The sequence below is a fragment of the Amphibalanus amphitrite genome, unplaced genomic scaffold, assembly GCF_019059575.1.
Source record: "Amphibalanus amphitrite isolate SeventyFive unplaced genomic scaffold, NRLGWU_Aamphi_draft 000249F_arrow, whole genome shotgun sequence".
NCBI classification, from domain to species: Eukaryota; Metazoa; Arthropoda; class Thecostraca; order Balanomorpha; family Balanidae; genus Amphibalanus; species Amphibalanus amphitrite.
This window is the reverse complement of record NW_024881744.1, coordinates 102,448-128,339: the sequence shown is the minus strand read 5'-3', so window position 1 is coordinate 128,339 and position 25,892 is coordinate 102,448. Positions and strand designations below refer to the sequence as shown.

The following is a 25,892-nucleotide window of genomic DNA, read 5'->3' as shown; positions in this document are numbered from 1 at the left end:
GACCTATTGGTTTTCTACATACGCGCCGGCCGAGGGGGGGGGGGCGGGTACGACCCCCCTCGCCGTTTCGCCCCTGGTGGAGCTAGCGCGTCGCGGAAAAAACGAGCGTGTGCGCCGTTACGAGACGCAGAGATTGGTACCCGATTTTAAGGTCCTAGGTCAACCGGTGACCTCTGAGGTCAGGTCAAGTGCCCCAAGGTACGGTTCAGTTTTTGGTGAATAACTTCGCAAAAAACGGCCGCAGAGCGCCGATTTTGACAGCATCGTGTTCGCCTCGCTCAGGCGCGTCGAATGATATACTTTTTGTCTGGGTCAGGTCAACTTGGGGTGTTGACCTCAGGTCAAGGTCAGGTCAGCACCCCCAGGTCACGAAGTTGGTCGAAAGAGGTCATGTCGCATATCATTCGAGTCGGCAGGTCTTCCTGAGTCCATTGGTGGCTTTCTCGACTCGCTAGCTCAATTTGATCATGAGTTATTGATGAAAAACTAATATGACCTTGATGACGTCATAAATGACGTCACGGAAGGTCAACATTGCAAAAGTGACGCATCTAACCTTGCAAGGAGTGCATCAAATCACGATTCTGTGTGCTTGAGATAGTTGGAGATCGTTCCCGGCGCCAGAATAGCAGTTTGAATTTTTCCCCATTGACTTATAATGGTGAGGTCACGAAAATGACCTGACCTCATATGACCTTTAGGAAAAATCAGAGATATACAAGTTGTGGGAATCATAATGGATACTAGATCCTGCAAATTTCATTTCCCTGTGACATCTCCTCTGGCAGTGAGGGCGTTGCGAAGTTGCGACATCTGAAGACCGTGCAGAGGTTCACTTATGACGTCATAGGTCAGTGACCTGACCTGACCCAAAAATGCGGTTGGTGTCAAAAGATCCGGCTTGGATCAAAGGTCAGGTATGCTAAGTTTCAGCTTTCTATCGCCAGCGTGTTCGGAGCTATCGCGAAAAAAACCCTATGGGGGGGGGGGCGGCACCCGGCCTTCCCCCCCCCCTCGGCCGGCGAGGGTTAAGACCATAAGATCCACCATGAGATCCCAACTCATTGTCATACCAGCAGCGACTGCAGTCAGAGGCGACCGAACGCTGATATACGTTCTGGATTTTTTCTCCACAAATCACCTTTACAATTCGATGTCTAGTGCGTGCAGCCCCTACTTGTGGACATGCATGACTGCCTCCAGTGACTGACTGTCACTAGCCTCCAGAGGGCAAAAACTCCAAAAATTGCAGTTTTAATTAAAAACATTTTTTTGCAATAACTTTTGACTCAAGACAGTGACGACATTTATTTTGCCAGCATCGTCTTCCTCTCGTCGAAACGCGTCGATTGAACCATTCGTTGACCTTGAAAGGTCATTTTGAAAATTTTACCTCAGGTCAAGGTCATGACCTGACCGAAAACGGTCATGCTGTATATCAGTCGATCCGTATCGTCGAACTGAACACATCTGACGTGTTTTCACCGCTCTAGCACGTCCCTATCAAAAGTTATAGCCAAAGAATTGCTGGTGACCGTTCATGACCTGAGATGACCTCAGAGGCACACAGAAGGGTCACAGGTGCATTTTTATGATTCAGTGTGTTGCGTTTACCTATGAACCGATGTTTGAGAGGGTTTTGAACCACACTCGTTCAAAAGAGGCGCATTTCAATTTTCTCCAATTAACTTATGATGGAGAGGTTGCAAAACTGACCTGACCTTAGGTCATAGATATCAAAAGTCCGAGATAAAAATTTTATACATATTTTTGTTCTTATCAATCTCTGAAAGTTTGAAAAGTGATCGTTCAGTCGGCGTAGCTATAGCGAGCCTTTAAACTTTTTCTGAGGTAAGGTCACTTGACGTGACCTGACCTTGAACGACCCGGTTCTGAAATTTTCACAAGATGTGTGGAAAAGATGTATGAACAGGTGTACCAAAAACCGCGGCGCTGCGCGACGTCGTTTTGGAGATATTCGCAAAAAACCTAAGGGGGGGCGTAAAAACGCCCCCCTCCCCCAGCATGGCGCGGGCGTAAAAACGCTCCCCTCCCCCAGCATGGCGTGGGTTAATGGGAGAAAACTGAAATGCTCTTCTTTTGAACGAAAACACCCTCAAGCATCTGGGTACAGGTAAATATGCACATGTAATCGGAAAATTTCACTCGTCATGTGACCCCTTTTATGTTACTGAGGTCATATCAGAATCAGGCCATGAAAGGTCTTCAGCAGTTTTTGGACAATAACTTTTGATAGAGATATGGTAGAGCAATGAAACACCTTATATAATTATTTTCCTTCTCAACAATACGGATCGACTAATATGCGATATGATCATTCCCGGTTAGGTGATGACCTTCACCTTTGGTCAAATTCTCAAAATGCCCTTTTAATGTCAAATACTAATTCATTTAATTCGTGTCGAAAAATGAAACACGATGCCGGTTAAACTAATCTCGTGCAGGTCTGAGTCAAAAGGTATTACAGATAAACGTCCTCCGCGAAAACGTATATTTTGAGGCTAAAACGTTTACCTTAGGTCAAATCTGAGATAATTAATAAGAAAGATCTATCGAATGCGCTTTGCTGCGGGGCTGTAGCTCAATTTCTTTCTGAATCCTGACTTACGAGTACTTTGTCGAAAAATGTCAAAATCGGCGAAATTTGATTTTCGGTTGTCTCTGGTGACCTGACCTTCGACCAGTTCGACCTAACCTTAAAAATGGTTAGCAGGTTCAATTAAAAAAAAAAACTCATACGCTGGAGGCGGCACCGCACTGCTAGGCGGGGGTAGGGGAAGTTGGGGCAATGCCGGAGTTGGGGCAAAGCCGAAATTCGAGATATTTCGAAAACTGTACGACATGGGTGCAACCTGTCAGTGATGCTCTGAAGCTTAAGTGACTACCAATTATCGCATGTTTGTTACGAGTCGTCGTTCGGAATACTTCGGCTGTGAGGGCGCCAAGAGCGTTTTCAAGGTACGTTTCCCTTGTACTACATGCGCCTTTGAAGCAGCATTTCTTGCTCATTATGCTACCGTTTGTCTGGCCAATTCGGTCAAGTAATCTTCAGCATGTCTTTGCATAAGCGTGCTGACTATTTGAAATTCATACAGCACGTTGAAAAGTTATGGGCCTGCAAATGAAAGTATGGATGGCTGGGGTAATGCCGAAAACGTGCAACTACGCACGTTAAAGCACGCTACGTGGAATTTACTGCTGTAGAATAGCAACGCATATTTTAGTCACACAAATTACACTTTTAACTGACACAACGGCCTGTTTCCTATAAGGAATGATTTACCTGGCCTTTTCTTATTATATCACACAATTATAACTTCCAGTGTGCACCAAGCGTCCTCAAACTATTGAAAAAAGTGTCAGCTTTGATGAATTCTGGATAAAGTTTGAGATAAAATGGCAAAACATCAATTTCGGCATTCCCCGTAGATCATTTCTCCCATTTTCGGCTTTCCCGCAGTCCGGGGCAACGCCGAAAAAGTCACTTCTTTGATATTTTTAGTTTGTGCGCTTAACGGTATGCGAATTCATCAAATGCGCCTGGTATGTTTGAAAGGCAAAAGACTGGCTTCTCGAATGACGCCAACAAGAATAGCTTATGTTGTCTACCTTGCGTGCTACGGGCGTCAGAAAAAAGTATTCGGCGTTCCCCCAACTTCCCCTAGTATCGCAATAATGGGCGGCACTGTGCTGAGACGCACCACTTGCATTGAGGGGTGGCATTGTACGGTGAAGGGGCGGCGTCACATTGAAGGGCGGTATTGCAACGAGGGGTGGCACTAACGAGGCTGCCTTATAAGGAACGCTTGGCACATCCTAGCCCAGCTCGGCGCCGCCTGGCTGCTGAATCTTTAAAAGGGCCCTTGGTGTCGATTAGAGAGCCCCATTGTCAAATAATTACCTAGCGTTAGTGGTTTCTGAGGGGAAGGGGGAGCGCTAAGATCTTGAATGGGGCGGGGCGACTGAAGTCTTCGTTCAGATGGGCGTCAGTGACTACTGGAAGGCGTCAACGAACTCGGATAGGGCGAATGTGATCTTCAGAAGGCCACCGGGTGATCTAGAGGGGTGTTATGTTGGATGGGGTCACTGCTGCCTTCAGTAGGGCGTCAGACTCTCTGAAGGGGCGCCATTGATCTCAGATGGTCCGACTGTTATTTTCAGAGGGACACCAGCGGTTTCAGAGGGGCGCCATTGATCTAGGATGGGACGAATGAAGTCCCGGTTCCGGTGGGCGCCAGTGGCTCTTGAGGGGCGCCAGCGACCTTGGATTGATGGGGCGACTGTGATCTTAAGAGCGTTGAGGGGCGCCATTGGGCATGGATGGGGCCGCTGTTGCCTTCAGCAGGACGCCGGACGCTCTAGAGTCTAGAGGGGCGCCTTGAGCTTGGGTGCGGCGACTGTAGTCTCAAGGGGCGTTGTCTCGGATGGGGCGAATATGATTTTCAGAGGGTCGCCGGGTGCGAAGGGCGCCATTGGTTTCAGAGGGTTGCCATCGATCTTAAGATGGGGCAGCTGTGATCTCCGTTTAGATGGGCGCCAGTGACTTTTGAGGGGCGCCAGCGACCTCGGATGAGGACGACTGTGATCTTCAGAAGCGCACTGGACGCTCTGGAGGGGCGTCATTGGGCTTGAATGGGACTTCAGTCTCAAGGAGGGGGCGCTAGTGACTCTCTTGAGGGCGCTATTGATCTCAGATAGGGCGACTGTGATCTTGAGAAGAATGCAGGTGCTTTAGAGGTGTGCCAGTGGTTTCAGGGGGCGCCATCGATCTTGGATGGGGCCGAATGGGGCAACTGTGAACTTCAGAGGGGCGCCATCAACCTTTAATGGGGCGACTGTTCCGTTCAGGTGGGTGCCAGCGGCTCTTCAGGGGCGCCATCGACCCTGGGGGTTTGGAATATTCTGGTTTCCGGAGGGGTGCCCCTCAATATTGGGGGGCTCAGGTCCTATTTGGGGGTGCCCGGGAGGACATAGGGGTGTCCAGGCACCCCCAAAGATATCTTTAGTTCGATCCCTGCCTGCACATCACTTTTTAATTTATGTTCCCTCTGTAAAACAGCATCAGCCTAGTCGGCACTAATTGGGGCGCCATCTGGGCGGCTGGGCGGAAAGGGGGGGCATGGCCCCCATGCCCCCCCCTGAATACGCCACTGCCAGAGGTCATTGAAGGCAAAATTTCGCCGATTTCCAGGTCGAATGTCGACAATTTCCAAGAAGCCAACGCATAACTCGGGAACCAATAGAGCTACAGCGCCGCGGAAAAGCGCATTCGATAGCCCTATTAACGCCCTTTCTGAGTGATTTTCTCAGATTTGACCTAACGTCAACGGTTTTGCCTGCAGAGGGCAAAATCTACAAAAATAGCCGATTTTTTCGGAAACAGTTTTTCTGCAATAACTTTTGACCCAAGCCTTGTACGAGCTTACTTTTACCGGCATCGTGTTTCTCTCGTCCAGACGCATCGAATGAACTATAACTTGACATTGAAAGGTCAACTTGAAAATTTGACCTCAGGTCAAGGTCATGACCTGACCGGAAAGGGTCATGTTGCATATCAGTCGATCCGTATCGTCGAGCTGAACACATCTAAGGCGTTTTCATCGCTCAAGCATGCCTCTATCAAAAGTTATTTGCGAAGAACTGTTAGATACCATTCGTGACCTAAGATGACCTCAGGGCATAAACAGGTGTCACGGACACCATTTTCATGTTCAGTGTGTCTAAAACACTTGTAATTCAGTGTTTGGGAGTGTTTATAATGTCTTTCGTCCAAAAGAGGCGCATTTCAATTTTCTCCCATTGACTTATAATGGGGAGGTCGCAAAATTGACCTGACCTTAGGTCATCGATATCAAAATTCCGAGATAAACATTTTGTACATGCTATTGCTCTTAGCAATCGCTGAAAGTTTCAAAGCGATCGGTCACTCGGCGTAGCTATGACAGACATTGAAACTTTTTATGAGGTGAGATCACTTCAAGTGACCTGGTGACCTGACCTTGAATGACCTTGGTCTGAAATTTTTACAACATGTGTAGAATTGATGTATGATAAGGTGTATAAAAAACGGCGGCGCTCCGCGCCGCCGTTTTTGAGATATTTGCGAAAAACCACAAGGGGGTGTTCAAACACCCCCCAGCAGGGCGCGGGTTAAAGGCCGGAACACAGCACACGCTTGCAAATCGCGTCGAACTCGCGTCAAGCGCGGAAATCGCTTCGTTCACTGTGTTTTCACTTGCAATTCAGCTCACAACTCGCGTCGAAAACGCCTCCCGCTTGGAAAACGCTTTGCACTCCCAACTCGCGGCTGAAACGCGTTGATTATTGATTGCACTTGACCTTTGCACGTGACATCTTAGCATATCCATGCGTCTGTTTCATGATAAAATTTTATGCGGCGTTCTTTCGATGAAATTTTTTAGCTTTGGTATTTTAAATGACGTTCTCCTAGATCATTGATTAAAATCAGCACAGGTTAACTCGCGCCCCGTTGGGCTCTGCCGAGCAACGCGCCCGGTTGGGGGGGGGGGGCGGCATTTTGGCCCCCCCCCCCCTACGATCTCGAGAACCACGCAACCTAGCGACAAGCGGCAAACGGTGTTGGATAGCCCTATCAAGGAACTACCTTGTGACCCAATTTTATTGACCTAGGTCAAATCGATGACGTCATAGGTCAGGTCAAAGGTCCAATTTTCACCGTTTACAGGCATTTCAAGAAATGCGTTGTAAAATCGAGTAAAATGCATTTCATTGAAAATCATCGATGGGAAAATGTTCTTCAAACACATATTTTGCTATTTGAGGTCACTGATACCAAGTCAGGTCACAGAGGTCATGTCACGGGGGGGTCACAATATGAAAGTGTCGTGTGATACATGTTTTATGGTCCATTTTACACGACAAATGCGATTATGTGGGTCAGGCAGCCTTTGGGGCCAGCTTAGGTCACGTTTTGGTCAAGGTCAGGTCAAGGTCAGGTCAAGGTCAGGTCAAATTAGGTCAAATTTCAAAGTTTATATTTTTGCATAAAATGGGTATCGAATCGATGCAGCTCGTCACGGGGAGTTCAATGGTGGTCTTTGTTTTGACGTACGTGGTCTGTAGAATCGCTAAAAAATGAGTTCAAAAATTTGACGTCATCATTTTTTAACAGTTTTTTTCGCTATAACTTGACCAAAAAACGAGATATCGATCTGAAATTTGGTATGTATATAGAACAGCGCAGGGACTATCACATATATCCCGGTTTTTTTTCGATATTCGGAAAATTTTTTTGATTTTTTTAAAGTTTTTCTAAAAAAATCAATTTTTTGATTTTTTTGGTCAAAAACCCAAAATTTCAAAAATCCGAGATAGCAGTTTTGTAGCGCCGCTTTTTGTCTACTAGACCATATAAATAACTTTGAAATTGCTTGATAACTGTAGATTTGGTGAGCGTTTCAAGATTGCATGTTTTTTGCTCATTTTTGCTCGAACATGACCTCAGTTTGACCTCAATAACTCCTGACCTAAGGTGACCTAAGACTTGAAAGTTGGTGTGAAGGTGTCAAATTGATGCCCGGGAAGGTACTGAAAATTTGGCGGCGCTGCGCGCCGCCGTTTTGGGAGAATGGGAGAAGCGAGACGCGATTTGCGAGCTTAAAAGCTGTGTTCCGGCCTTAAAAACTGAGCTCTTTAGAGCGATTGCTGTGGTTCAATGTTTTGCGTCGAAATCGGCCGAACATGACGTCACCCTGAAGTCATTTCCGGCCGACCTATAATAGCTACGAAGTTGAAATTTTGACACAAGGTGTCAAATTGATGCAGCCGAAAGTACTGAAAGATTGGCGTCGATACGTCAAGTGGTTTGGAAGTTATTGCTGAAAAACGGGAGGAGGGCTATGAATAGCCCCCCCCCCCAGTGGGGCGCGGGTTAAAATATAGATACTCAAAAATTTTCCTTGGAAGCACGCCGAACAAAATTTTGTCATGAAAAAGAAGCATGGATTATGCTAGATGTCACGTGCAAAGGTCAAGTAGAATGAAAAATCAACAAGGCCATATATAGGAGGTAGCGACACTGAGCGGTTTGTTTACAGCCAATTTCGATCCCGACGACGCAAATGTGTTGTCACGGGACAAAGCAATATGGCCACCTCTAATGAGAACCAAGTGCAATGAATTCCCGGATGTAGACAGCACTGACTTCACCGGGATCGAAACCAATGACATCAGTACTGGACGTATCTATGGCGAAACTAAGTAGTGACATCCCCCCCCCCCCCCTACTTAACCCGCGCCCGGCTGGGCCTATCTGCCAACTTTGCCATGGTGGGGGGGGGGGGGCCTTTTTGGCCACACCATTATCTCAAAAAGTAAGCAAGCTAGAAAGACGCGGTAAAAAGCAACAGATAGCTCGCTACAATAGCTTTCAGAATCAATTAGCCCGCGACCGCTGGGGGGGGGGGGGGTCGGATCCGACCTCCCCTCCCTCCGTTTTTCTTGAATAACTCATGAACCGCTTACGCTATCAACTTGAAACTTGGCATACCTTCTCCCCCATCAATTTGACGTCTCCTGTGTAATTTTAAGAAAAAAAATTCCAATTTTTGTTTTAGATATATCGGTTTTAGTGACGTAACTACATGGCGTTTTAACCCTCGCATGTGTAGGGGGGGGGTCGGATGGACCCCCCCCCATGGTTTTTCGCGAATAACTCGCGTAAAAAGCGGCCGATCGCGACGATACTTTCAGTACCCTCGCATTGATCAATTTTACACCTACCCTGAAAATTTCATGACCCTGACCCAAATGACCTTTGACCTGTGACCTCTTTTCCGAGACCATGTTTGGCAGGAATCGCGATTCCGCGTATGTCGGCTCGCACTAGCCGCGTGTTTGCAAGCTTTTCGTGGTTTCAAACGTTCAAACATGTGATTTGATGTTACTCCCGTGTGTGTCAAGGTCACCTGAAGGTCAGGTCAGGTCATTGACCTTTGGTGACCTCGGGTGACCTCGGGTCACTTTTTCGAGTTTTACATGTTTCTAGGCTAGTTGTTGGAGCTGAATTCGAATTTAGCAACCATTTGAACATTTACGGAGTAGTTTTGGTGACTTCGTAACATGTTACGAAGCTGTCAGAGGCGGTTGACACGTACTACGAATACCCGTCACGACGCCTACTGGTTGACCTGACCTGACCTGACCCGACCTGGTCTAAATGCTTCAAGACATCATCTGTGATCAAAACTAACACGATATTCGTGATCAGCACCCCGAAAAACCCCTTAGCAGCCACACTTTACGACTTTCTAACAGGTCCCGATTTTCCCGACTTTGGGTCATTGACCTGACCTGGAAGGTCAACCAATGACCTAGGACCTTAAAATTGGGTATCATCGGCTTCCTCTCGTCACGGGCAACACGCTCGTTTTTTCCGCGAAGCTCTAGCTCGATCAGGGGCCAAACGGCAAGGGGGGGTCCAACCGACCCCCCCCCCCTACACATTAGAAGCTGGCAAACGCCGCACACATGCGAGGGTTAAGTCAAAAAGTGTTAAATGTTTAAAAATCGACAAAAATCAGGGTTACGCCCCCACTTTTTCGCCGGGCCATAGCATTAAAACGGCGCGCCGCAGGCGCGCCAAATTTTGGGTACCTGTAGCGAATTGATTGAAGTTTATTGTGACCAAGTTTCAAAAAAATCGGTCGGAAAATTTTTGAGATATCGAGGTTTTAGTGACGTCATGATTTCTGAGTTTTCGACCAAAAACGGCATATGTTAAAAAAATCATATAAAATCACAGAATAGACATACAGACATGCCGTAAACGCCATTGGACTGCCAATACCATGATCAATCAAATGGCTATCTTCAATTATTGATTATCGTTCCGCATTTTCCAAAATCTTGAACTGAATCTTGGCAATTTTTCGTGATCATGATACATGAATTTCTTAAATTGAGCTTTTTGAGCCAAACACGTACACATATGATAAAATGAATGTCACCATCGTGTTCTACGCCACAAATTACCTATAAAACATGTGTCACAGGCTGCGAATATCAGTTTTGATTTTCGGGGATATGTGCCTACCCGGTTGACCTGACCTTGACCCTGACCTATGCTTGACTGACCCCTATATGGAGCTGACACTCTTGTAGGCCTTATAAGATGGATTATGCACCGTTTTGACAGAGTTTATGGCGAGAGGCGCCCATTGCGAAGTCCTGAAGTCCATGCTACTGAAAGCCCGATTTCAGGTGTTTGACCTGACCTTGACCCGACCTGTGACCTCAAAATTCAATTTTAAAGTACTCATCTGAAGCGTCTCGTCGCGCTCTTTCGTTTGCCGCCTCGTGCGTTTCGCTGCGCCTATTGGTTCTCGAGTTATCGGCTGGGGGCGTCAGGACTGGTAAAGTGTTATGTCCTATTGACGTCGTCGGGGACACAGTACCAGTAAAAGTTCAAGTACCCGGGGTCAAAATTGCCACATTTAGTAAACTTTTACAGTAATAAATAGCTTTCAAATAAAGCAGAAACTAAACGTAAGTAAAAGATATCGTGGAATCCACAACGTATATCCCCTTTAACAAGAACATAAAAAGCCCCTATACCTAACACATACCTACAACATGGTTATGAACAATTAGTAGCCACAACTCACTTCCGTTAACAGCAAAACTACCGTCGACAGTTGCTAACGAAAACTAGATCAAACCAGATGATCAAACACATTCTAACAAACGCTTAGACACCGACCCCGCTGTCGGCTGTGCTATTTCAAGCGGGGTTGATTGACGACCAGTTGTAGCCAGCTATACGACTAGACAAACGACTAGATTCGGAACCGGGGTCGCACCGGTTGGACATGGTAAATTCATGCGGGGTCGATAGTTTCTAGCCGTCGTCGTTGTGAGCTACCGATACAATAGCGACACCTACTGCATCTGTTCGACGATCGTTGCGCCCCCTACCCTTTCCGGGTTCTTCGTCTGTTACGCTACCCGCTGACCGAGTGATGCCGTGACATTTAATTAACAAACTGGAAATTTCGAAGCGCGAGTCTGACAAGCAATTTAGTACATATGACTGCTCGTAAAAAAATATAGAAATGAAACCTAAGGAAACGCGCATCGTAGTTGCATGCAGCCTGCATACATGAATCGTAAAAGGTCGGGGTCATTTTTCGCTCTCATTTTTTGGTCGGGGACGCAATTTGCTTTTTTACCAGCCCTGGGGGGCGTTTAACGCCCCCCCCCCCAGCAAACGGTGGGTGGCGAAATATCCCAGCAACTGCCGGGTTAACCTCGCCCGCACATGCCATTTTCTCATCCTAGAACGCACATGGGAGGAGGGGGTGGTTGCCACCCCCCCCGCGCCATTTCGTTCCTGTTGGAGATAGAGCTTAGCAGAAAAGACCAAAAAGATTATTTGGGAAGAGACGAATCCAATGATACCCAATTTTACCTTATCAGGTCAGTCATTGACCTTCCAGGTCAGGTCAAACTAAAAAATGTTGTTGTTCTGGGTCACCGTTGGATATCAAGTGCGCTGCTTATCAAATACCGATGACGATGCTATTTTCTGGTGCCAAGCCAGCTAGAACGTCTTTGTCACACTATCCGACCAGAATTTTGCTGCTGAGGTCATTTCAGGTCAAGTTAGGTCAAGGTCAATTATATGTGTTTGTATGTCTGTGTGTGTCTGTGTGTATACTGATGTATGCACCGATTGTTTTTGGGTCCATATCACATGAAATCATGATCTGAGAAGCTTTTACCAAAAATGCAGTCAAAAAACTTCACAAAAAGTAAGTTCAGCTTGCCTAAAACGCAATTATCTTAGATGACCCAGGTTGACCTTGACCCTGACCTTGACCCCTGTACATCGTCGAACAACATGTTCCATGATAGGTGGGAGGTAAGACTGGCAAAAAGGCCGAAATCAGGGTGTCAAAAGCTCACAAGACCCATGGCAAACGCAAGATGTTGAGAATTGGCCATTTGGGTCATGACATGACCTGAAAAACAAGGTCATATCTCCGAAACCAAAAATCACAGAAACTTGAAATTTTCAGTGGACATCAAGAAAGGATAGACGAGCAGCTATACGAAAAATCAGCCTTCTAGCTCTAAAAATGTTGAGTGCAGAGCAGAAAGACTGCCTGGGGGGGGTGGCAACCACCCCCCCATGTGCGGGCGAGGGTTAAGCAAATTGCAAATTAAGGACATAAATATACGCAGCTCAACGAGATCTTAAAAATGGTTATCTCAGATTTTCCATAAAATGCGTTTTTTCACCCCTAAAAATTCAAAAAACTATATTTTTTGGAAAACAGCTGATAAAATCCAAAATTTTGGGAATTTCCAAAAAACGGGAATACATGTTATAGAGCTCTATTTGAACAATAGATGTCCCAAATTTCACCTTTCGATCTTGATTTTTGACTCCCAAATTGTAAAAATAGCTCCAACATGCATAGGGTATGGTGACGTCATAAACATTTTTGTGAATTAGAGGCACTTCTGAACATCGCATGTGAAAACAAATGACACCACTTAGATTCCTGGGACAAAGCTCGTCTATAAAAGGGCATTTTTATGTCAAAAATAAAAAGTTTAAAAATTGATTTTTTTTTCTTAGCCCTCGTTTAGTTATGTATGGTATAAACGTTTTTTGTTATGCTTTCAATGTACACTTATCACCAGCACAGTGACTTAGGGTCACATATAACCATTACATCGGATTCGGCGTGAAAAATAAGCCATAAAACATGTGTCGCACGCCCATGTAGCAGAAAGTGAAAACCGTGACCTTTCGTGACCTGACCTGACCTTGACCCGTACTTAGTATGACCCCTATACGCACATGGTACCTTCATTAGGTCTTTGAGGTCATTTGTGGTGAGTTTCGAGCAGCAGCTATCGATTCCACTGTCCGTAAGCCTTATCATGCAAAACCCCAGAATTTGACCTTTGACCTGACCTTGACCCGAATGTTGACCTCAATCTTAAAATCTTAAGAGTGCTTTGGGAAGGTCTCGTAGAGACCTTTCGAACGCCGCCTCGCGGGGCTCGATGCAACCATTGGTTCTCGATATAACAGGGGGGGGGGGTCGGATCCGACCCCCCCCAGGCTGTCGTGGGTACGGAAATAGCCGAGGCGGTGCCGGATTTGGTCATTTTTGATCAGGTCATCGCCGAGGTCACTGGAGGTCACCAAAGATACAAATTTCACGATTTTTTTTGTACCAATTTTGACATCGTTTTTACAAATCGGCGCATAAGTTGGGAACCAATAGAGCTACAGCGCTGCGGACAAGCGCATTCGATAGCTCCTTTCAAAGGCCTTTCTGAGTATTTTTCTAAGATTTGACCTAAGGTCAACAGTTTAGCCTCCAGAGGGCAAAACTACAAAAATTGAACGTTTTTGCGGAAAAAGTTTTTGCATCATAACTTCTCACTCAAAGCTTGTATGACGCTAATTTTACCAGCCTCTCGTTTGTCTCGTCGAGACACGTCGAATGAGCTATAAGATGACCTGAAATTTGAAAAGGTCAACTTGAAAATTTGACCCAGGTCAAGGTCACGGAAAAGGTCATGTTGCATTTCATTCGATTCGTATTGCTGTTCACTGAACACATTCATGGTGTTTTCAGCGCTCTAGCATGTCTATATCTAAAGCTATTGTCAAAAAACTGTTTGAGACGTTTCATGACCCGAGATGACTCAGGGGCATAAAAGGGGTCACCAGCGTAATTTTTCGGATCAGTATGTCATGTTTACCTATGTCACGATGTTTGAGGGTGTTTTCGGCCAAACAAAGAGCATTTCAATTTTCTCCCATTGACTTATTATGGAAAGGTCGCAAAATTGACCTGACCTTAGGTCACCGATATGAAAACTCTGAGATACACGAATTGTTTACACTGGTCTCGTCATGCGAAATCCCGAGTTTCAAACTTCTGGGATGTAAACTGTACGAATGACAGAATCACAAAGTTTTTTTTTAGAGGCATGGTTTCTTAACTTGACTTGGTGACCTGACCTTACGTGACCTGGGGTCAAAATTTAAACACAAGATGCGAACTTGATGTATAATAAGCTATAACAAGTTTCGCGGCGCTGCACGCCGCGGTTTTCTTTACACGCGCAAAAAATTGGCAGGTGTGGCCAAAAAAGCCCCCCCCCCCACTCGGGCGAAGAATAATGGCCTATTGCGTCACTCTAGTTTTTTTTTCTTATTTTCAGGCCTGGTAAATCGCAACAACAATTCGAGGTTATGTAACCAAAATCCCTTTTATGAGGAAATCGTATACTCACCACGGTTTTCCCTGTTGGATGTTTGCCATCCTGTCGGACATATCGCCGAAAGGATGCTGTCCGGGGAAGATGATGTAGTGAAAGACACATCCGAGCGAAAAGATGTCAGCTGTCTTCTCCTAAAAGAAAATATGCAAAACAACAAATGTAACAAGGGAAAATATCATGATGACCAATTATAAACGAGATATTCTAGGACAGTTGTTGAGAACAGAAATATGCATGCTTCGGAAAAAATTAAAAGAAGCACGTTGATGAGATTGATGGAACACGACATTTGATATCTCATCATTAACCCGCGCCCCACTGGGGTCTGCGTATAACACGCCCTACTGGGGGGGGAGGGTATTCATAGCCCCCCCCCCCTCCTAACTCCGAAACTACTGGGCCGATCGTCAAAATTCAAACGGCGTCTGATAGCCCCGGATAAACTGTCGAACGAAACCTAATTTCATTGACCTTGAGGTCACCGATGACGTCAGAGGTCAGGTCAAAGTAAAAATTATTAGCATTTTGGCTTGTTCACGTTTTGGGCTCTGGCCGCCGTCTTAAAAGTCAGAGCAGGCGCATTTTTGGTTCACACACTCGTGAACATATGCTCTAGATACCCTGAGGGTACCAAACTTGTACTTTGATTTTCAGGTCAAGGTCAGGTCATCACAGGTCACGAAAATATTATGTCATGCGTCGGTCACGTGACACATGTTTTATGGTCCATTTAGGCCAAATATTTCGAATTTGATGTCGTCTGTGTCATTCAAGGTCATTTTGAGTCAAATTTAGCTTAGGTCAGGTCACTTTCAGGTCAAAAAAGGTCAAATTTTAAAGTTATAATTTTTCAACAGAAAAGGTGTTTATTGGATGCAGTTTGAGCTCAGGAACACGATGGTGCTATTTATATTGGCGTACGATGTCAAAAACGTGGTGAAAAATTGATTTGAAAAATTAATATTTGTTAATTTTTTTGCAATAATGCGTATAACTTGGCCATTTTTGAAGAAATTTAGCTAACACATGCTGGATTTAGTCATAATAACGCGTTCTATCACATATATTCCGGTTTTTTTTCGAAAAGTCAAAAAAAAAATTGAAAAAAAATGTAAAAATGTAAATTTTGAATTTTATTATATAAAATTTTCGAAATTTTCAAAATTTTGAAAATCCGAGATAACAGTTTGATAGCGCAGTCTATTCTGAGTCCTCTCATGCAAAGAAATTGGATCTAGCTTAAAAACTGAGCGCTTGGGAGTGATTGCCGTGGTTCGATGTTTTGCGTCGAAATCGGCCGAACATGACGTCACTCTGACGTCATTTCCGGCTGACCTATGGTAGCTACGAAGTTCAAATTTTGACACAAGGTGTCAAATTGATGCAGCCGAAGCAACTGAGAGTTTGGCGTCGATACGTCAAGCGATTTGGAAGTTATTGCAGAAAAACGGGAGGGGGGCTATAAATAGCCCCCACCCCCAGTGGGGCGCGGGTTAACCCGCGCCCTGCTGGGGGGTGTTTGAACACCCCCCCTTGTGGTTTTTCGCGAATATCTCAAAAACGGCGGCGCGGAGCGCCGCCGTTTTTGGTACACCTTATCATACATCAATTCTACACATGTTGTAAAAATTTCAGACCAAGGTCATTCAAGGTCAGGTCACCAGGTCACTTGAAGTGACCTCACCTCATAAAAAGTTTCAATGTCTGTCATAGCTACACCGAGTGACCGATCGCTTTGAAACTTTCAGCGATTGCTAAGAGCAATAGCATGTACAAAATGTATATCTCAGAATTTTGATATCGATGACCTAAGGTCAGGTCAATTTTGCGACCTCCCCATTGTAAGTCAATGGGAGAAAATTGAAATGCGCCTCTTTTGGACAAAAGACATTATAAACACTCCCAAACACCGAATTACAAGTAGTTTAGACACACTGAACATGAAAATGGTGTCCGTGACCCCTGTTTATGCCCTGAGGTCATCTTAGGTCACGAATGGTATCTAACAGTTTTTCGCAAATAACTTTTGATAGAGGCATGCTAGAGCGATGAAAACGCCTTAGATGTGTTCAGCTCGACGATGCGGATCGACTGATATGCAACATGACCCTTTCCGGTCAGGTCATGACCTTGACCTGAGGTCAAATTTTCAAGTTGACCTTTCAAGGTCAACTTATAGTTCATTCGATGCGTCTTGACGAGAGGAACACGATGCCGGTAAAAGTAAGCTCGTACAAGGCTTGGGTCAAAAGTTATTGCAGAAAAACTGTTTCCGAAAAAATCGGCTATTTTTGCAGTTTTTGCCCCCTGCAGGCAAAACCGTTGACGTTAGGTCAAAGGCCTGTTTCACTAACAAATAAAGTGTGTAATTACAAAGAAAAAACTTGAGTTTAAAAGAAATAATTACCAACATTTGAAATTTGGATTTCACGAAACCTTCGGGCATGAATTTTGAGTTTAAAATTTGCAAACTTTTTTACAAGAAAAAGTTTGCTAGAAAACACGGGAATCGCAAACTTTCTGTTTCACGAAGACCAGAAACTTGAAAGAAAACATCGTAATTACAAACCTGAAATTCCAGTGGTCCTGACGTTCGGAATTTTGATACTTTTTGTGCAATGATGCAAAGCAATCAATTATTTAAAACAAATATGATATGCTGAGTCATTATATGCTCTTTTTCACTTAGCACATTCCCTACGAACCAGCTACGAGCAATAAATAAATATCGTCATGTTTTGTCATTCGCGCGCCATAATTGCATTCAACAGTCTTCTGCTGTCAAATGTTTTACGTATTATTTTCTTTCAATAAGATATTGTGAACTATCATTTATACCACTCAGAAACAGCATCATTATTTTTAATTTATTCCTGCAATTTCTGACATGAAAACTAGACATAGTTTGATAAAAAGAAGCAATATCTGTAACATGTTAAAGTTCTTGATTAAAAACAATTTTATTGTTTACAAGTTTATTTACCAACTCTTTTTATCGGAGATGCCGCTGGTGATGAAGTTAAGTGAAACCCGATTTTACATAGTTTGCAAAAATACTTATGAATTGTTAAGTTCCAACACTTGTAATCGCAAGTTTTTAGTGAAACAGGCCTCAAATCTGAGAGGATTACTCAGAAAGGGCGTTAATAGGGCTATCGAATGCGCTTTTCCGCGGCGCTGTAGCTCTATTGGTTCCCGAGTTATGCGTTGGCTTCTTGGAAATTTTCGACATTCGACCCGGAAATCGGCGAAATTTTGCCTTCAATGACCTCTGGTGACCTGACCTTTGACCTGACCAAAAAATTGACGGAAGTAATTTCCTCATTATTTTTGACGCTTTTTCGAACTCCGCCTTCCGCGTATAGCTACGTGGCCCAGGAGCCGAGTTAGAAGGGGGGTGTTCAAACACCCCCCCCCCCCCCAGCAGGGCGTGGAAATCCAGGACCCCCAGCCGGGCGCGGGTTAAGAAAACGCATCATAATAATCAGCATGAGCATTGAGCACGAAGCCCATCAAAATGATTACGCTGTTTTCGTTTCTCTTTGGTTAACTTCTTTATTATGCGTGTGTTGATGGAATAAATAAAAATGTCATATTTAGCCTGTAATTTTTTAAAAACACATCTCTGAGGAGATCGTAGGCCGGTATTTTCCTTTCTGTCAGAGGCCTGTTTCACTAACAAATAAAGTGTGTAATTACAAAGAAAAAACTTGAGTTTAAAAGAAATAATTACCAACATTTGAAATTTGGATTTCACGAAACCTTCGGGCATGAATTTTGAGTTTAAAATTTGCAAACTTTTTTACAAGAAAAAGTTTGCTAGAAAACACGGGAATCGCAAACTTTCTGTTTCACGAAGACCAGAAACTTGAAAGAAAACATCGTAATTACAAACCTGAAATTCCAGTGGTCCTGACGTTCGGAATTTTGATACTTTTTGTGCAATGATGCAAAGCAATCAATTATTTAAAACAAATATGATATGCTGAGTCATTATATGCTCTTTTTCACTTAGCACATTCCCTACGAACCAGCTACGAGCAATAAATAAATATCGTCATGTTTTGTCATTCGCGCGCCATAATTGCATTCAACAGTCTTCTGCTGTCAAATGTTTTACGTGTTATTTTCTTTCAATAATAAGATATTGTGAACTATCATTTATACCACTCAGAAACAGCATCATTATTTTTAATTTATTCCTGCAATTTCTGACATGAAAACTAGACATAGTTTGATAAAAAGAAGCAATATCTGTAACATGTTAAAGTTCTTGATTAACCCTCGCCCGCACATGCCATTTTCCCATCCTAGAACGCACATGGGGGGGGGGGTGGTTGCCACCCCCCCCCCGCGCCATTTCGTTCCTGTTGGAGATAGAGCTTAGCAGTAAAGACCAAAAAGATTCTTTGGGAAGAGACGAATCCAATGATACCCAGTTTTACCTTCTCAGGTCAGTCATTGACCTTCCAGGTCAGGTCAAACTAAAAAATGTTGCTGTTTTGGGTCACCGTTGGATATCAAGTGCGCTGCTTATCAAATACCGATGACGATGCTGTTTTCTGGTGCCAAGCCAGCTAGAACCTCTTTGTCACACTATCCGACCAGAATTTTGCTGCTGAGGTCATTTCAGGTCAAGTTAGGTCAAGGTCAATTATATGTGTTTGTATGTCTGTGTGTGTCTGTGTGAATACTGATGTGTGCACCGATTGTTTTTGGGTCCATATCACATGAAATCATGATCTGAGAAGCTTTTACCAAAAATGCAGTCAAAAAACTTCACAAAAAGTAAATTCAGCTTGCCTAAAACGCAATTATCTTAGATGACCTAGGTTGACCTTGACCCTGACCTTGACCCCTGTACATCGTCGAACAACATGTTCCATGATAGGTGGGAGGTAAGACTGGCAAAAAAGGCCGAAATCAGGGTGTCAAAAGCTCACAAGGCCCATGGCAACCGCAAGATGTTGAGAATTGGCCATTTGGGTCATGACATGACCTGAAAAACAAGGTCATATCTCCGAAACCAAAAATCACAGAAACTTGAAATTTTCAGTGGACATCAAGAAAGGATAGACGAGCAGCTATACGAAAAATCAGCCTTCTAGCTCTAAAAATGTTGAGTGCAGAGCAGAAAGACTGCCTGGGGGGGGGTGGCAACCACCCCCCCCCATGTGCGGGCGAGGGTTAAAAAACTTTTTATTGTTTACAAGTTTATTTACCTACTCTTTTTATCGGAGGTGCCGCTGGTGATGAAGTTTAGTGAAACCCGATTTTACATAGTTTGCAAAAATACTTATGAATTGTAAAGTTCAAACACTTGTAATCGCAAGTTTTTAGTGAAACAGGCCTCTGATGGATGCGTTAATTTTACTTACAGTTCCCTGTTGATATTCACCCATATGGGCTTCCGGAGCCATCCAATCCAGGGTACCGACACCAGCTGTCATTTTCAGCTTGCTGGCTGTCATCTCCTTGGATATGCCAAAATCGGCGAGCTTTGTCACGATCTCGCCTTTTTTGCTTTTCACCAGCATCAGGTTGGGCGGCTTGATGTCACGATGAACTGTGAAGGCGAATATTGTTATTGGTTTTATTTTTGACGTGCACATACATGAAAAGTGTAAACAAATTCAATTCCCCATACGTATTGCCCACCCACAGTGATAACGTCAAGGTTACGTGCAGTACAGGGTGTCCCAAAAATAATGTCACACATTTCCAGCGTCAATTGCATGAAAATAACAAACATGAGAGGTGTGCTTTTCTTACATATGTATCCAACCTTCTCTCTGATACGGGCAAGCATACGGTCCGGAACATCAGACATCAACATATTCAGCTTCTGTGGACTAATCTTGGACCAGGCAGATCGAACGTTCCTGGTCAGCGTGCCTTCAGATTATCCAATCCTGGTGCCACTTTGTTCAACTCTTACCGGACGATCGCCCTAAGATTTTTTATCGGCGACAGGTCAGGGCCAGGCCCATGTCGTCCCCTATCTCCCTGTGTGTCCAGGTGCACAGATGACGTCACACGAAGGGGCGGAGTCGGGGGCGGAGCCTGGCGCAACGGCCGCCATATTTGAATTTGTTTTATTAGAATGTATTCTACATTTTGGGTTTCAGTCAATTGTTATCGATAGTTTTATGAACGGTTAGCTGTAATATAAGTGATTTATCAAGAAAAAAAAAACACATAATCTGCTTACAATTTCGATTTAAGTACGACCCGCGCCTAGATTCGAACGCACGATCTTTGGATTACGGCGCAAGCATCCTAACCACTACACTACCGCGGCGGCGTGGCGGCCGGCGGAAGGGAGGCTGCCGAGGCATGAGGGCTTTTTTTACGCATTTTCGGAAAAACTAATGGGTTTAGTGAAAAACGCTTCTTAGATAATTCGAAGAAAAATGTTTCGGCTTTCCAATAATGCACTTAGTTCTGTGCTAGCTTTAGCAGAGTTTGTTCTAGAGCGCTTCAAAAATCGCCCATTTGCATAGGACTTAAACGGGACTTCAAGACTTGCCCCCAGATGACGTCACGATCAGGTAGAATCGCCGGACGACCCTACCTGGTATATAGGGCCTTGGTCGGGGCTATTCCCCGGCCATTTGTCCTTCTCCCAGAATGCTGGGAAGTTTGATCTGCACCACCCCTGCGTCGTTCTAGCTCGATGAGCCGGGGTGCCGTCCTGTTGAAAGATATCCCTGGACATGTTCAGCAGAAGTTTTCGGCTGGAGACGTGGCTTGACGGGCTTCAGCTTTAGAGACAACCTCCGGTACCGATGGATTGTCGACTTGGAGACTGAATGACTGTTGGCAATCAGCCCCCTGCCAGTTTCCTTGTGGATAAGCCCGTCTTTAGCTCAGCACTTCGCGATGACGACCTGCGCTACCCGGCTGGCGGGAAGTCTTTCTGCCGCGACCTAGCTTGTTCTCAGGCATCTATCCGCTTCTGTCGCGTGACAACCAGCGCCAAATCGTGCGGCAACTCATGCCCAGTTTCTCGGCGACCTGGCCGTGGGTCATGCCGCCGGCAACAATGCCTAAAGCCTCGCTGCGGGACGATTTGCTCTGCAGTTTTGCCATCCTGGACACCTGGTCCGGCGCGCTGGGTACTGCCCCGGAAATGACCTGCGTACACCCCTTGACCGGTCAGGGTCACACAAATTCGAAGGTCACGTGACTAGAATGTAGCCAATATGGTCTGGGAGCCAGTACCGGCGAAATTATATTGGTATTGCGGCGTAGAAGGCAAAATAAGTGTTGTGAGAGCGTGTGACATTAATTTTGGGACACCCTGTATATCTAACGACCGAACGCACTCTGTGCAGGTAGTGGCGTATATTAACACACGATAGGGTTTTCCTACCCATGAGTTAATTAAGTCTCGCGATGGACTCCGCTACCCCCGAAATCCGAATCATCGACTGTTTGGGTGTTTGGTTTGTTAGCCTTCGCCGGCACAGGCCATTTTGCGTCCTTCAACGGCACAAGGGGGGGGGGGGGGTTGGTACGACCACCTCCCCTCGCGTTTGGCCCCTCATCGAGCTAGAGCTTTGCGAAAAAAAACGAGTGTGTTGCCTGTCACGAGAGGAAGCCGATGATACCTAATTTTAACCCGCGCCGGGCCGGGGGGGGGGGTGTTTGAACACCCCCCCTTGCGGTTTTTCGCAGATATCTCAAAAACGGCGGCGCGGAGCGCCGCCGTTTTTGGCACACCTGTTTGTGCATCTTTTCCGCATATGTTGTGAAAATTTCAGACCCAGGTGACCTTAGGTCAGGTCACCAGGTCACGCCAAGTGACCTCACCTCATAAAAAATAAGAATGCTCGTCATAGCTACACCGACTGAACGATTGCCTTGAAACTTTCAGCGATTGATAAGAGCAACACTATCTATAAAATGTATATCTCGGAATTTTGATATCGGTGACCTAAGGTCAGGTCAATTTTGCGGCCTCTCCGTTATAAGTCAATGGGAGAAAATTGAAAAGCGTCTGTTTTGCACGAACGCTATTCTAGACACTCTCAAACATCGAGATATAGGTAAAATAGACACACTGAACCAGAAAATGGCAACTGTGACCCCTCGTTATGTCCCCGAGGTCATCTCAGGTCACGAACAGAATCTAACAGTTTTTCGATGATAACTTCTGATAGAGGCGTGCTAGAGCGCTGAAAACGCCTTAGATGTGTTCGGCTCGACGTTGCGGTTCGACTGATATGCAACATGACCTTTTCCGGTCAGGTCATGACCTTGACCTGAGGTCAAATTTTCAAGTTGACCTTTCAAGGTCAAATTATAGTTCATTCGACGCGTCTCGAGGAGAGGAACACGATGCTGGCAAAAGTAATGTCATAGCTCTTTTGAGTCAAAAGTTATTGCCGAAAAAACGTTTTTCGTAAAAACGGCTATTTTTGGAGTTTTTGCCCTCTGGAGGCTAAACCGTTGACCTGAGGTCAAATCTGAGAACATTACTCAGAAAGGTCTGTAAAAGGGCTATCGAATGCGCTTTTTTGCGGCGCTGTAGCTCTATCGGTTCCCGAGATAGCCGTTGGCAGTTTCCAAAATGTTGAAATAGTCAACATTTTACCTTTGGTGACCTCTGGTGACCTGACCTTTGACCTGACCCAAAAAATGACCGTAGTGTTTTCGTCCTTATTTTTGACGTTCTTTCGATTGCCGCTTACTGCGTGTCGCTACGTGGCCCAGGAGCCGAGTTAGAAGGGGGGTGTTCAAACACCCCCCCGCGGCCCGGCGCGGAATCTCAGAGCACCGGCCCGGCGCGGGTTAAGGCCATATTACCCCCCCCCCCCCCACTTTCCCCTCAACGGGGCGAGAGTTAAGACCACTGAACTCTATAATGTGGAAGGCGCATCGGCCGCCAGATGGTGTCCAACGGTGCCGCCATGTTGCGCAGACCAGGAAGCGGCCGCCGCCTGTGTTGGGGAATAGGGAATTCGGGACCTCGATTTACGTTTGCGGCCGCTGTTTCCGTTACGCTCAAGCTATGTGAACACGGAACCAGGCATCCTACGCAGAATTGAGTGGAGAACAAGATGACATCTTAAAAATCCTCAAATACAGGAAACTTATACGTTAAACCCTTATAAGTCAATGGGGAAATATGGAAATTGCTATTTTGGCCCCGGGAATGATCTGAAACTATCTCAAGCATATAGAATCGTGATTTCATGCACTCTTTGCAAGGTCCAATGCTTCTTCACATTTGCATTGTTGCCCTTGCGTGACGTCATCTGTGACGTCACAAGGGTCATAAACTTTTCTTCAATAACTCCAGATCAAATTGAACTAGCGAATCGGGAAAGCAACAAATGGACTCAGAAAGACCTGCCGAATCGAATGATATGCAACATGACCTTACTCGACCAGCTTCGTGACCTGAGAGCTCTGACCTGACCTTGTCACGAGGTCAGTGCCGTAAATTGACCTCACCCGAACAAAAAGTATATCACTCGATGCGCCTGAGCTAAGTGAGCACGATGATGCCAAAATCGCGGCTCTACGGCCATTTTTGGCGAAGTTATTTACCAAAAACCGAGCCCGTGCCTTAGGTCACTTGACCTGACCTCAGATGTCAACGGTTGACCTGAGACCTTTAAAGCGGATTCCTACCAGTCACTCTGCAACGTACTCTGCCTCATACGACCACTTTACCGCTAAATTCTAGTTAAATTAGCGGCGCATTAGCGAGGTGGGTTCAATCAACCCTCTCGGCCGGGGCGAATGTAGAAAAACGATGGTCCGGCGGGTGAATTTGAGGAATTCTGAAGATTCGATCGTGTTCCCCACTCAATTCTACGTAAGATGCCAGGTTCCGTATATACGTAACTTGAACGAAACGGATGCGGCGGCCCCAAACGTAAATCGAGGTCCCGAATTCCCTATTCCTCAACACAGGCGGCGGTCGGTTCCTGGTCTGCGCAATATGGCCGCCACCGTTAGACACTACGGCCAATAGGGTTGAAACGGCAGTGCTCCCCCGTGGTTAAGACAAATATTATTGTGCTGCTTCTTTTTACACCGCTGTCGTCACCGTTTCGTCCTCTCGCGCTTACATCCATGAATTGCAAAACGTCACCATTCTTCCTCTCCACCATGAAAGCATCCCATGTTTCCAAATACCCTGATGTTTCCTGACTATCATAGAGATTAGTGTGCCTGACTGTTCAGTGCTCGTGAAGGCTTTCGTCACCAAGTGCCTTTTCTTCAACAAATAAGCATAATCGATGTAACATCGCCAAACCTTGAGTAGATGTGCAAGGGAGAATGCGCAAGAGTTTTCTGAACCTCTCGGCCTCAGCTCATACCTAAATTTATGATTACCTCTGAAGCTTGACTGTACATCGTTTTTTTTTTTTTTACAAACAAGCTACTAGCAATGGTCGACGATCCAGATGTTTCCCGATTTAACCGTCCTCGATCGCTTGCAACGGGTGTCAGGCAGCCACCAAGCCATGCATCGGGGTGCTTTGTATGTATACAGTGGATCTAGTTAGGATCTCCAGGCGTAACTATAGGCGGTGTGCCACGCAGCAATCCGGCGGCTCTACGCCGGTTGCGGGAAAATCAGGTCATGTGACTCAGGTCATGTGACTGCCGCGGGTCGAGAGCCACCAATCGCTGTGCGCCACGATTGGCCGGCGGGTCGGCCGTCCGGGCCGCGCGGCGGTGACCCCGCCATTCGTGCACTGGTTCTGTGTGGTTTGTGACGTGTGCGTCTGCGTGAACGGTAAGATTTGCTATTTTGTTACTATGAATTGTTGTAAACCCTCAGTTGTTGTTAACTTTGCTTTGCTTAGTGGTTATTTTTATCGTTGTCTGCATTTGTGCGTTGTTAAGTTAATTTTAATCTGTTGCAGGACGCGGGCTAGTCTGTAGGGCTAGTCTGTGGAGCTAATAGCAAGTTGATAGCGGAGCTTATGTCTGAGATTTGAGATTTGAACTCCGCACCACAATATAGACTAAGAAAGCATCAGCACCGTGTCGTGGATGGGAGGCAGCAATCGTGACGCAGAGCTCGGCACCCCGGCCCTACATCTGGTGGCAGCGGTGTGCGTTCTCCTTCGCACCCACGTGGCCGAGTCTGAGCTGCGTGTTGCTGCCCTCCACTCGGGTGCTCGCCTGTTGGCACGTGGTACGTGGATCATGGAGCATCGTTTCCTGTTCGGCTGCCTGCATCCGGCTGTGGCGTGCACGGGCGCTGATTGCGGGCCCCGCTGAGCGGCTCGCTATTCGGGCCTGTGTCGAGGCTCCGGTGCGGCACAGCTGACTGCGCCGGGCGCGCGGGCGCACACTGGGCCGGGGGCCCGGAAAAGTGCTAGAAATTATCTGTGATTGAGTTGTTGATCTCAGTGACAAGCAAACATACTAAAAACGAAGTGGGACTGCTTAACCCTCGCCGGACCTATTGTCGGACCCCCCCCACCCCCTCGGCCGGCCGAGGGGGGAGGGTTGGTACGACCCCTTTTCTTCGTTTCGCCTCTAATGGAGCTAGAGCCTCGCGGAAAAAACAAGCGTGTGCGCCGTTTCAAGACGGAACGATTGATACC

At 45.8% G+C, this 25,892-nt stretch overlaps 1 protein-coding gene across 1 annotated transcript in view; it reads right to left on the bottom strand.

Annotated features, from left to right (window-relative positions):
• LOC122386394 overlaps positions 1-25,892 on the bottom strand; it is a 213,877-nt gene that overhangs the window by 140,925 nt on the left and 47,060 nt on the right. Inside the window, exons 3-4 of the mRNA XM_043375563.1 lie at positions 19,692-19,879; positions 14,326-14,444 (exon numbers count right to left, since the gene is read on the bottom strand). Of these exons, the coding sequence (XP_043231498.1) occupies positions 14,326-14,444; positions 19,692-19,879 (307 nt within the window). The remainder of the gene's footprint in view (positions 1-14,325; positions 14,445-19,691; positions 19,880-25,892) is intronic.